The 12,689-nt window shown below is 31.3% G+C and overlaps 1 protein-coding gene across 1 annotated transcript in view; it reads left to right on the top strand.

The window, feature by feature from the left end:
- The window catches only part of LOC139491281 (pyrokinin-1 receptor-like), a 149,297-nt gene extending 141,762 nt beyond the window's left edge, over window positions 1–7,535 (top strand). Inside the window, exons 3-4 of the mRNA XM_071278836.1 lie at window positions 4,600–4,725; window positions 6,797–7,535. Coding sequence (XP_071134937.1) covers window positions 4,600–4,725; window positions 6,797–7,389 — 719 coding nt within the window. The 3' untranslated portion in view covers window positions 7,390–7,535. The remainder of the gene's footprint in view (window positions 1–4,599; window positions 4,726–6,796) is intronic.
- Window positions 7,536–12,689: the final 5,154 nt, after the last annotated feature.

The following is a 12,689-nucleotide window of genomic DNA, read 5'->3' as shown; positions in this document are numbered from 1 at the left end:
ATAAAAACATCTGAAAATATTTTTTCTTTCTTAAAATAATCAAAATTAAAATCAAAACATCAAACTCCGAAATGTTGTCGTCAGTTGTCATTCGAAAAACAAACTTTAAATCAACCTAACATTTGTTCTTGAATTGTCCTGTACTAACTCAGGAAGATGGAAAATAGTCCGTTTCTATGTGGGTTAGCGTTGGTTTGTGTTGCACTTCAGTGTTTCTATTGTTCCGTTGTTTCCTCTTATAGTTGAAGCGTTTCCTCGGTTTTGGTTTGTAACCCGGATAAGTTTTCTATCAATCGATTTATGACTTTGAACAGCAGTATTCTACTATTGCCTTTATTTCATTCCGCATGGTTGTCATCAACTGTCGTTTATATGTTTACGTATTTTGTGATCTGTGTCCAGTATTCTCGCTCTACCATAATGGGTGTAAAGCTATTGCTGGGAAGTGAACAAATGATAAAGGATAATGTCCACTAAGTCCATTTCGTACTTTCTGTCTATTTATCCTTGTTGTTCTACTATCTATTTATAAATTTGATATTTTAATATGTGATCTATCATGTGGCGGAGTAATTTTTTTTATCAAATAACAAACTTGATTTCGATTTTTATAAGCTTACCTCCATACAACGACTTCTTTTCAGTTTTAAATACTACTCAATATATTCAAAACTAAGGAATTAGCTATATCAAAGCACTGTTTCCGGTATTTGAAATTTTCGTACATTAGTTCAGTAATATAAGATTAACTCTTAAAGCTTGTAAACGTTACAAGCATTGCAAACTTCTTGGTATTCGATTTAACCTTTTACAATTTCAAGTAGCAAAAGAAGTGCAATACTTGTAAGGCACGTAAAGATGACAAAGGATATGTTCCAATTATCGAAATTACAATTCCGTGCCCATTTTCCCTAATGCGATCTACCTTATTAGATTTATCACCGGGTTTGTACCAACACAAGCAACGCGCGACTGATACCATGTGTGGGACAGGATCTGCTTAACATTTCCCGTTTTTGTTGAAGTTCGTTTCGCTCAGTCTGTAGTTTTCTTTGATGTGTGCGGAATAGAACTGACAACCATAGAAATAATTTGTGATAAAACTGCATACATATCATGTTATAATACAGTAAAGTTAAGCTTAACAAAAACAAAAGAATTAGACAACAAAACATCAAAAAGTGAAATTTATAATTTGTTTCAACTACGTGAAGATAACATTGATTTAATAGCAGATGACACCTTGATGAATAGATAAATACATCATCAACATTTCCTAAGCAGTTGGTCAATGTACATGTGTATCTACTTTAGTATTACTTCTCTTGTAAGTAGCATTTATCTTAATACTATAAAATATCATTTTCGCGTTATTGTGCTGAAAATAAATTAGTATCTCTGATTGCCAAGCATTACTATTTCACAAATATTACGAACTTTGAAACGTTTGTTATTCGTTTTGTGATATTGTCAGTGAAGTCATTAATTTGATATGAGTGCTTACACATGCTTATATTTATTACTTTTTGTTTTGAATAAATATTTCTGTAAGTACGCAATTTCGTCAATAAAAATTTCGTAGAAGAGAAAAATTGGACTGAAAACATAAATCTTGATACGATTGATGACATTTTTAAGGAATTAATATTGTTCAGCAGAAATCAGAAATCAGCAAAAGAAAGCAGGAAAGTTATAGATAGCAAACACAAATTGAAGGACTGATTTTTTTCCCTTAGATTTATCTAATATCTCTTTATGACTTTACGACTAAACATAAATTTTATGATAAAAATGTAAGAATTAGTTAATTTTTGTCAACGGCGCAATTTGGTTACAAATTTGACAAGGAGCGCTATCAGTAAAATTTAGCGTAAATATCATTATGAATTGATGGAAATATGACGAACTGTTGTAAAATGTTTTTAACTACAAACATGTATATGATATCGACTGCTTAAATATTCAAATTCTAATATTAATTTGTATCTCTTATATTTTGACAAATTCAAAAGACATTAGCCCTACCGCACTTACACATGTTTTCCTTTTCATAGGTAGTAAATAAGCACACTATGACAGTGACACTCCTATTATCCTACTTAAGACAGATAATTAACATATTAAGTATCAAACACTGCAAAAAAAGGAAACTTGAAGACAAGGTGACAAAAAAAAATGTTTTTAAATGGGCAACTTATTTGTTTTCTAGACCTACACTGAGATTATGATAAATTATGTGGTTATGATACTTCAATATGAATGGATAAACAGTGTTAATCTAGGTTCTGTTTGTCAACAATCTTGTCGGGACAAGATGTCTCTCCATAGAATATGTATATGCTAGTGTCTTAAGGGGTTACATGTAAACTCGTGCAATGTTATATTTTATGTATGATTCCAACCACTGATAATCATATGCACTAGAACAAATACTGAGAGGTAAACAAACTTTTAGAATTAGGATATCATGGATATATGAGGAATAAAGTGGGAATTTGGCATAGAGGGGGATAAAAAATATAAGGATGTCCTTAAGCTCTTCGATTAAGGGAAAAGCAATAAGCTATTAAAGTAAAACATTGCCAGGTTAAACTACTCCTTTCTTCTGAATGTTATACTGGTATGAGCATATGAATAAAATGTGTCGTGATGAATGTTATTTTAAAGATATAAACATTTCTTATCGTCTTAAAAGTCATAACAATTCGTCGTTAGTCATTTATTATTTCATTATAGGAGTTTTTACATTTTCATTTGTACTTTTTTTATATATACGTTATAATCTTTTAATTATATTGTCGAAGAGTTACAATGTTTACAACGTCGTCTTATATTGTCAATAACAAACAGCAACCTATGTATTTTATCAATCAATTTTTATTAAATACTAATTTAAAACACTTTCAAAGATGATCAATTGAAGATTTATTTTCCCATCGTGTCAGGTATCTCCTTGTATCGACAAAAATATTATTGAGATATACATTTTACTTGATCTAATAGTTAGTCTCGAGTCCTTGATCTAAAAAAAATTACCAGTGCGACGACTAACAACAACTTATAGGCTTTTCTATGTTATAAATACCTTAATTACCTACCTGTTGTATCAATTGACAGCAGTACGCTGTTATCTTTTATCGACAAGTTAATGTGTTAATAAGTTAAGTTATTGTAAAATTATGTACAACTAACGAGCATTCATCTTATTTGACAAAGTATCTTACTTGCATGACAAAAGACTATTGCATGCAACAGTAACGAACTTTTGTAGACGAAATCTAAGTCTGGCGAACTTAATTTTAAACCTGCTATCTCTGATGTCTTTTTATCAGCAATTACAGACATCAAATTACCAATAAAGCTAATAACTGAAAGTGGAATACAGTACAAATAAGCAATATTTGCATAATTTTACCATTGCCTTCTTCTACAATGAAGCATACTGATGTAATATCATAATCAGAATCCCTCAGAATATCTTTAGCACTGAGTTGATATCGGTTGAAAATATCCTTTACTTTAAATTCGCATTACAAAATCTTCTTTATCCACAGACATAGACATTTTCTCGTAAATTGTAAAAATGAGGCTTGCATTAAAGGGGCACTAGCTGTCAAATTCGTGGTCACCGATTTGACTCAAATTCTCATATTTGATTTATGATAATGTAAAACATTTATCCAAACTACCAAAAGTCTAAAATAAACAGTTTACAGAGCATGGGGTAAATAATATGTAGGTTCGTTTCGTGTGTATTTCGTCTAGACGCCATCTAATTAACTATCGATTTGACCTCAGATGACCATATAAGCGATGTAAACATGAATAAAGATATGAAGAGATTAAACCAACACGTGCAATTGGATTTTTTTAGTCTGTTTGAGTTTATGTTATCGATTAAAAATATATGTTTCTCATTGTATTTAACCGTATAAAAATGATTTTATATGGATCGAATCAGTAATCAAATGATTTACCTTAGTTTCACTTTCATTGTTGACATTCTTTTTCTTTAAATAACCAGTACACGTTCAATGCATGCGTTGTCAATATCTAGCAAGGGGTTAAATTGAAGTTCACATGCATACGGATTTAATGAGGTCGACGTATTCACTTGCAAGTGAATGAGTAATTATCAATGTTTCTTCGCTTAATTTGAAAAAAATTGAACAATTTTGGCTGCCGTTGGTTCATGTGTGTCTAATTTGTTTTTTTCGTAAGTTGTCTTAAAATTGAGCTGATAGTTGTCTCGTCTGAATTGGATCATATTTGTCAAGTCGGGGGCTTTTATGTCTGTCTATACGGAATGGGTATTTTTTATTGATGTAGGCCGTACGTTAACCTATAGTTATTTTGGTCATTTGGACTCTTGTTGAGAGTTGCCTCAGGGGCAATCTTACCAACCTTTTCTTTATACTGTCTATGTATTTTTGATGGGAGAAAGTGGTATTGATCTTGTGTTCGGTTTTCTTATATAAATATTTCGACATTATCATTTTCCTTGTGACACAATGTATCAGCTGCTCTATAATTAAGCATGTTATTATGAGTAACTGATTTATCAGATTTTATTAATGTATCCTTCTTTGAATTTTCTAGTTGCAGTAGTTGCCGCTTTCTTTCTTTGTTGGGCACCATTCCATGCTCAACGACTTATGACGTTATATACTAAACATTGGACCCCTGAAACAATGGAGTTTCACAGTCATCTATTTTACATATCAGGTATAGTATACTAGATAATAGAAAAACACACCAGTTGGAAATTTATTAAAGAAAATGATACTGCTAAACATTGTTTTGATATTAAAACATGTTTAATCACTATTATGATTTAAAGGGAGAAAGGGATAATCGTAACAAGGAAAGTCGCTGTAAACCATGGATGCATTTTTAAGGTCTTACAATGCCATGTTATGCGATAGATCTTAGTAGATCTTAATCGTATACGTCTAATTGTCTAATGTTAATCTTTTCGTATATGCAAAAAAATGGAAAAAATTGATGATTATTTGATAAATTGATCTTGTCGAGAGGTCGTCTCGTTGTTGTTATTCGTATGCGCTCCTACTATGAATTTAAAAAAAAACAAGACAATATATTTCATTTTACAAAACAAATAAAAAATAAACGGAAATCAAATAGTGTCTTACAATGCTAACCGTCTTCAGTCAGGTAAATATGTTTCATTTCATGCACTTAAGCTTGTTGCTTCATTCTACTCAGTGCAAGGAGGGCAATACAATTCGATCTTGAACGTACAAAAATAATATTATTTCGTATCTTTCATTTTTGCTAATGTGCTTTGTCGATATGACTTTGTGTGTTTCTTTGATACATATACCTGTAACCTGTTCTATACTTATACATCCCGCCTTTGTGTCAGTTTTCTATGATATGTGTGTATTCTTGTCTATCCTTTTTGCTCTTGTGCTTTGTCTATATGCCCCTTTGGTGTTTATTCGCTCCTTTTTTTTTAGAAGAAATTCAAGATAAGCCTATAGACAAGCGGCAAGATGGACAAGGGAAACCTTTAATTTAGATTATGCAGAGGATATTTTTAAAAGAACTGTTTGCAATATTCTGTTCATACTTTGAGCGACAAAATTATTTTATATTTACCTTTGTAACGTTAACATGCCAATTTACTAATGTATGTCAAACGCGCGATTATATGTCATTGTTAATGTTAAGCTAACCATGTGCATGTCTTTCAGTGTAAAGATTTGGTCTCATTACTTAAAATCGTATAATATAAAGGCTATGCATGAGGTTGTTAATTTTGAAACAATTTTATTAAATTAATTAATTAGTAATGACAATCGTCAAATAGGTTGATCAATAACCCAGCAAGTCAACAAATCACAAAGAATATGCATATACTAATAGCGAGCTTGAAAACATTATCCTTTTATAAATCACAGGTATTTTGGGGCTGTTATTTAGATAAGGTAGTGCTATATATAGCAAAGGACAAACGAGATCGTGCGCAAAGTTCAAAGTATTTATCCATGGAATAAAAATAAAATGAGAAACATTTTTGTAAGTGTCATTATTAATGAACGAATCGATAATATAGCGATTAAAATAAAGTGGTATCAATTAAAAATCCTTTGATGTTGAAGTAAATTAAATTGCTATTTTTGGTCGCTATTGGCTTTGTACACGAATAAAACATATGTGTGCAGGTCATTGAGACAACAAACTAGAACAATCTAGTGGGTAACCTACATTCTCAACCAAATAAACGGTTGTCGAATAATTGTCGAGCTAATAATATTTTAAAATTAGGAATTCATTAAATAAAAACAATCAAGTTCAATTAGATATCAAAGTTACTAGCCTTATAATTTGGTACGTTTGATATTAAAGACTCATCAGTATCGCTCAGACAGAAATAGTTCGAAAGCCAAACAAGTACAAAGTGAAAGGGCATTGAGGACCAAAAATCAAACTGATTTGCTGATTTAATTTTCTCTACAGGCGTAAGCTTTTTTAAGACACTTATAGAAGGGTAATTTTATCCGAGATAGGAGATCTGTAGATCAGTTAATATTTGATTTTCATAGATATATATTATTAATGGAAAGATATATTCCACCAATCAATAGTAACATAATCGCTTGAAGAAAGCAATTGTTTGGCATTAACTTTATACGAGGAAAATTTGAAGACTTTTACGATACTCGTACAAACACTTATATGTTCTTGTGTAACGTTTTCCAGATAAATATGAACTTACGTATTATATTGTATTAATACTTTTAATGATATTATATTATCGTTTTCTTTTCAGGAGTTTTATATTTTGTAAGCTCGACAGTAAATCCTATATTATACAACCTGTTATCACGAAAGTTCAGATATGCTTTCAAAAGAACGTCTTGTAGATGCTGTATAGATCTTGATAAGTTTCCTACATTTTATAAACTAAAAGCCATATTTAGAAGTAAAAACGATCCAGCTTCAAGTACGCCTAGTGGAATGAGATATATGTTTCAACAGAAACAAGTTAGAATGAATACCGTGTACGGACCTAAAAATCGTACAGCATCTCAACAAAGACTTCTTCCAAACATTCAGCCATCAACCATAGATTCACTATTGAAGGCATCGAATGGATCGTCTTCCGAAAGTGGTTCGCATGCGCACTCTGATGGACGTTTGCATTATTTGTGTCGTCATAAAAGTTGCTCAAGTAACAGAACAAGACCAAGTATCGAAAGTCAAATGTTTTGTAAACATTTTAATAATGCATCATGTCAGGATATGGAAACGCTTAGGAAATATAATAACGCTAACAAAAGCCCACTTGCAACATTTGATTCTGTATGTGTTGCAGAGAATGTCAGCTTGAAGGGCAATTATTTTTTGTGTAAAAACTATTAAATTGTGTTATTGAAAACGAATATTGGCTACACTTAAGTGTAGAATTTTACGACCGCCGTTTAAACTATTGAATATGTGATCATGAGGAAATGGGAACCTGTTGATCTAGTTTCCTCGACGATGAATAAAATATACAACTATCTTTATTATCATTAGAATGTTTTAAGTAGCAAATCATTTAGCAAAATATAGGACGCATTCTATATATATATATATCACCACAATATAAGATTGCAGTTAAAACTAAAGGGATAAATACCAAAGGGAGAAATTTCCGACATATTAATAATTATTCATATACCGCTATATTGACTTCAACAAAAATCATGAGAAAATTTTAATATCCAGTATAAGGATAAGTTTGCACATAGATTACTTTGTGCAATGTTGTGTGCATTAAAACATCTAAAAAAGTTTATCTTTCGTACAAAATACAGAACTCAAAACCTTAAACTCCGAACGGTAGTCGTCAGCTGTCTTTCAAAATCAAAATTCAATTGAGATTATGATAAATTATGTGGTTATGTTACCTCAATATGAATGGATATACAGTGTAAATCTAGGTTCTGTTTGTCAACAATCTTGTCGGGACAGGATGTTCGTTCCATAGAATATGTATATGCTAGTGTCTTAAGGGGTGACATGTAAACTCGTGCAATGTTATATTTTATGCATGATTCCAACCACTGATAATCAAATGCACTAGAACAAATTATGAGAGGTAAACACACTTTTAGAATTAGGATATCATGGATATATGAGGAATAAAGTGGGAATTTGGCATAGAGGGGGATAAAAAAAAATAAGGATGTCCTGAAGCTCTACAATTAAGGGGAAAGCAATGAAAGCTATGAACATGATGAAAGTAAAACATTGCCAGGTTAAACTACTCCTTACTTCTGAATCTTATACTGGTATGAGCATATGTGAATAAAATGTGTCGTGATGAATGTGATTTTAAAGATAGAAACATGTCTTATCGTCTTAAAAGACATAACAATTCGTCATTAGTCATTTAAGAAATAATTCATGGAAGCCATAGATTGTTGGAAATTTACAAATGGCCTGGGCCGTGATATTCGAATTTTATCCTGAGCGTTAGCGAGGGATAAAATTAACGAATATCACGGCCCAGGCCATGTGTAAATTTCCAACAATCTATGGCTTCCATGAATTATTTTGATTCTAATAGGACAAATACGGTCATTAAAAAAACTGAAGCGATGGTAGGTATGCTGTGTGTGTGGCTGTTCTTTTTTTACTCCCGGTTCGATAAACCTCAAATATTCATAAAATCTGTAGCTTGTATGGATTGTTTAGTGAATAACCGTTAGAAAAAAAAATCTGTTTAATTCTTTAAATTCACAAACCCAACATTTACCATTTTTAATTTACATGTTTTTCTCGTAAGATACCGTCAAATCCAAAGTTGACATTTTGCAACTAAGGAGCCGCCATGTTGACTTGCTGAAATCAGTAAATATGCGAAAAATGCAATAGAATAGAAAACAAAACAAAACCTACCTTACAAATCAATTTTAATACAATATTATACGAATTTCGATGGTTCACTTTTCAGAAAACGTTCAACTGTAGCGTTTTCATTTGTATGACGTCATGTTTTGAAATGACTTAAATGCGTCAAAAACATTAAAAGACTTTCGCGGAATTTTATTTTATTTTTATTTTGTTGATTTCTCCGAGCTCTTGTGCATTACTTCTTTTTATTATGCATCCGAATTAGAATAAGTTATTTTGTCTTTTTTAACTGCAATTTAAAAAAAAATAAAATCGGCAAATGGTTTACAAATAGGTTCTAATACATGTGGATTTACGTGGGAAGTATATTGTAACAGCCATTATTATGTATATCTCTGAGTCTGCGCTAAGTATAGATATATGGAGAATTTTATCACGGTGTTGTTTACAAAGCGAAAGAAGCACGTCATATTAGAATTATTATTTCATTATAGGAGTTTTTACATTTTCATTTATACTTTTTTTTTATATATACGTTATAATCTTTTATTGATATTGTCGAACAGTTACAATGTCTACAGCGTCGTCTTGTATTGTCAATAACAAACAGCAACCTATGTATTTTATCAAACAATTTTTACCAAATACTAATTTAAAACACTTTCAAAGATGATCACTTGCAGATTTATTTTCCCAACGTGTCATGTATCTACTTGTATCGACAAAAATTTTATTGAGATATACATTTGACTTGATCTAATAGTTATTCTCGAGTCATTGATCTAAAAAATTTACCAGTGCGACGACTAACATAGACTTATAGATTTAGTTATCAAGGCTTTTCTATGTTATAAATACCCTAACCTTTGTTTAGAAAAATTGATAGCTTAAAACTCTTTCCGTCTGCTTTTGTCTAATTGGTACATTCCCAGAATCTCTTTTAGTTCATATGAAACACCAATTTCGATAATATGAAACAGTATGTTTGTCAGTTTTCCAAATTTGAAGTCAATTCATCTCTCCCTTGCAAAAAAACATTTTATAAATGTTCATTCTGAAAAAGGGTAGAACGTATGAAATTTTTTATTCATTTTTTGTTTTCCAGAATATCTGTTAAACCTGATTAAAAAAAACCGGTTGTATCAATTGACAGTAGTACGCTGTTATATTTTATCGACAAGTTAATGTGTTTTTAAGTTAAGTTATTGTGAAATTATGTACAACAGACGAGCATTCATCTTATTTGACAAAGTATCATTACTTGCATGACAAAAGACTATTGTATGCAACAGTAACGAACTTTTGTAGACGAAATCTGAGTCCGGCGAACTTAATTATAAACCTGCTATCTCTGATGTGTTTTTATCAGCAATTACAGACATCAAATTACCAATAAAAGCTAATAACTGAAAGTGGAATACAGTTCAAATAAGCAATTTGCATAATTTTAACATAGCCTTCTTCTATAATGAAGCATACTGATGTAATATCATAATCAAAATCCCTCCCTTTAGTACTGAATTGATAACGGTTGAAAATATCCTACGCTTTAAACTCGCATTACAAAATCTTCCATATCCGCAAACATAGACATTTTCCCGTAAAATGTAAAGTGAAGCTCGTATTAATGAATGGCAGATAACAACAATACGGCTGTTTCTCCAAATACTGAAACCGCCTACTAAAATATACATCTTTAATTGCTCTTACTTATACTCGTAAGCCGGTCTCGTAGTTATCCTATTATTACATTCATTTATAATATCATGTACAAGTTCGGATCTGCCATTATGATGTCTTTACACTAAATCATTTGGGTGTCTTATGATTGATACTGATATGACACGATTTTTGCATTAGTTGTAACCTTTATCTACCTTTCAGTTACTGCAAGTACTCCTACATGAATATCGTTTCTTTATGTCGATTGGTTTGGTCTTTTTGTTTGTTTCGTATTTTTGTTTAATTGTTGCTTTGCGTCGATCGATTAAGTTTAGCCCTTTGTAACTGATTAGAACAGTTTGTTCTTATGTGGTGCTGTTACATCATCTCCTAGGTTAGGGGAGATTTGAGCAGTCATAAACATGTTTAACCCCCCTACATATATTTCTTTCTCGTAAGTTGTCTTACAATTAAGCCGTTGTGTTTTTTTTTTCGTCTGAATTGGATCACATTTGTCAAGTCGGGGGCATTTATATCTGTCTAAACGATTTTTTTGAGGCCGTACGTTAACCTATGGTTATTTTCGTCATTTGAACTCTTGTTGAGAGTTGACTCAGGGGCGATATTACCATATCAGTTTCTCTATATTGTCTATGTCTTTTTGATAGAAGAAAAGTGTGGAATTGATTTGGTATTCGTTTTTTTATATAAATATTTCGACATTATCATTTTCCTTGTGACACAATTTATCAGCTGCTCTATAATTAAGCATGCTATTATGAGTTACTGATTTATCAGATTTTGTAAATGTATTCTTCTTTGAATTTTCTAGTTGCAGTAGTTGCCGCTTTCTTTCTTTGTTGGGCACCATTCCATGCTCAACGACTAATGACGCTATATACTAAACATTGGACCCCTGAAACAATGGAGTTTCACAGTCACCTATTTCCTTCCGGAGCACCTGAGATCACCTCTAGTTTTTGGTGGGGTTCGTGTTGTTTATTCTTTAGTTTTCTATGTTGTGTCATGTGTACTATTGTTTTTTTCTGTTTGTCTTTTTCATTTTTAGCCATGGCGTTCTCAGTTTGTTTTAGATTTATGAGTTTGACTGTCCCTTTGGTATCTTTCGTCCCTCTTCTTTTACATATCAGGTATAGTATTCTAGATATAAGAAAAACACACCAGTTGGAAAATTATGAAAGAAAATGATACTGCTTAACATTGTTTTGATATTAAAACATGTTTAATCACTATTATGATTTAAAAAAAGAATTTGCTAATCGTAACAGGGAAAGTCGCTGAAGACAAAGATGGATTTCAAGGTCTTCCAATTCCATGTTATGCGATAGATCTTAGTAGATCTTAATCGTATATGTCTAATTGTTCAATTATTAATCGTTTCGTATATGCAAAAAATGGAAAAAAATATATGACTATTTGATAAATTGATCTTGTCGAGAGGTCGTCTCGTTGTTGTTATTCGTATGCACTCCTACTATGAATTTGAAAAATAAGACAATATATCATTTTCCTAAACAAATAAAAAACAAACGGAAATCAAATAGTGTCTAACAATGTTAACCGTCTGCACTCGCGTAAACATGTTTTATTTCATGCACTTGTTGCTTCGTTCTTCTTTGATTTTTAGTCCAATACAAGGCGGGCAATACAATTCGATCTTGAACATAAAAAAGTCAATATTGTTTTTATTGCTGAAAACAGAACACAAATCACAAAGAATCTGCATATTCTGATAGCTTGAAAACATTATCCTTTTTATAAATCACAGGTATTTGTTGCGCTGTTATTTAGATAAGGTAGTGCTATATATAGCAAAGGGCAAACGAGATCGAGCGCAAAGTTCAAAGTATTTATCCATTGAATAAAAAAAATGAGAAACATTTTTGTAAGAGTCATTGTTAATGAACGAATCGATAATATAACGATTAAAATAAAGTTGTATCAATTAAAAATAAAGGGGTATCAATAAAAAATCCTTTGATTTTGAAGCAAATTAAACTGCTATTTTTGGTCGCTTTTGGCTTTGTACATGATAAAAACACATGTGTGTAAGTCATTGAGACAAAAAAAACTAGAACAATCTAGTGGGTAACCTACAGTCTCAAGCAAATAAACGGTTGTCGTATAAATGTCGAGCT

The sequence above is a fragment of the Mytilus edulis genome, chromosome 10 (assembly GCF_963676685.1).
Source record: "Mytilus edulis chromosome 10, xbMytEdul2.2, whole genome shotgun sequence".
Classification (NCBI taxonomy): domain Eukaryota; kingdom Metazoa; phylum Mollusca; class Bivalvia; order Mytilida; family Mytilidae; genus Mytilus; species Mytilus edulis.
The sequence above is the reverse complement of the archived record's forward strand: the minus strand, read 5'-3'. Positions and strand labels throughout refer to the sequence as shown.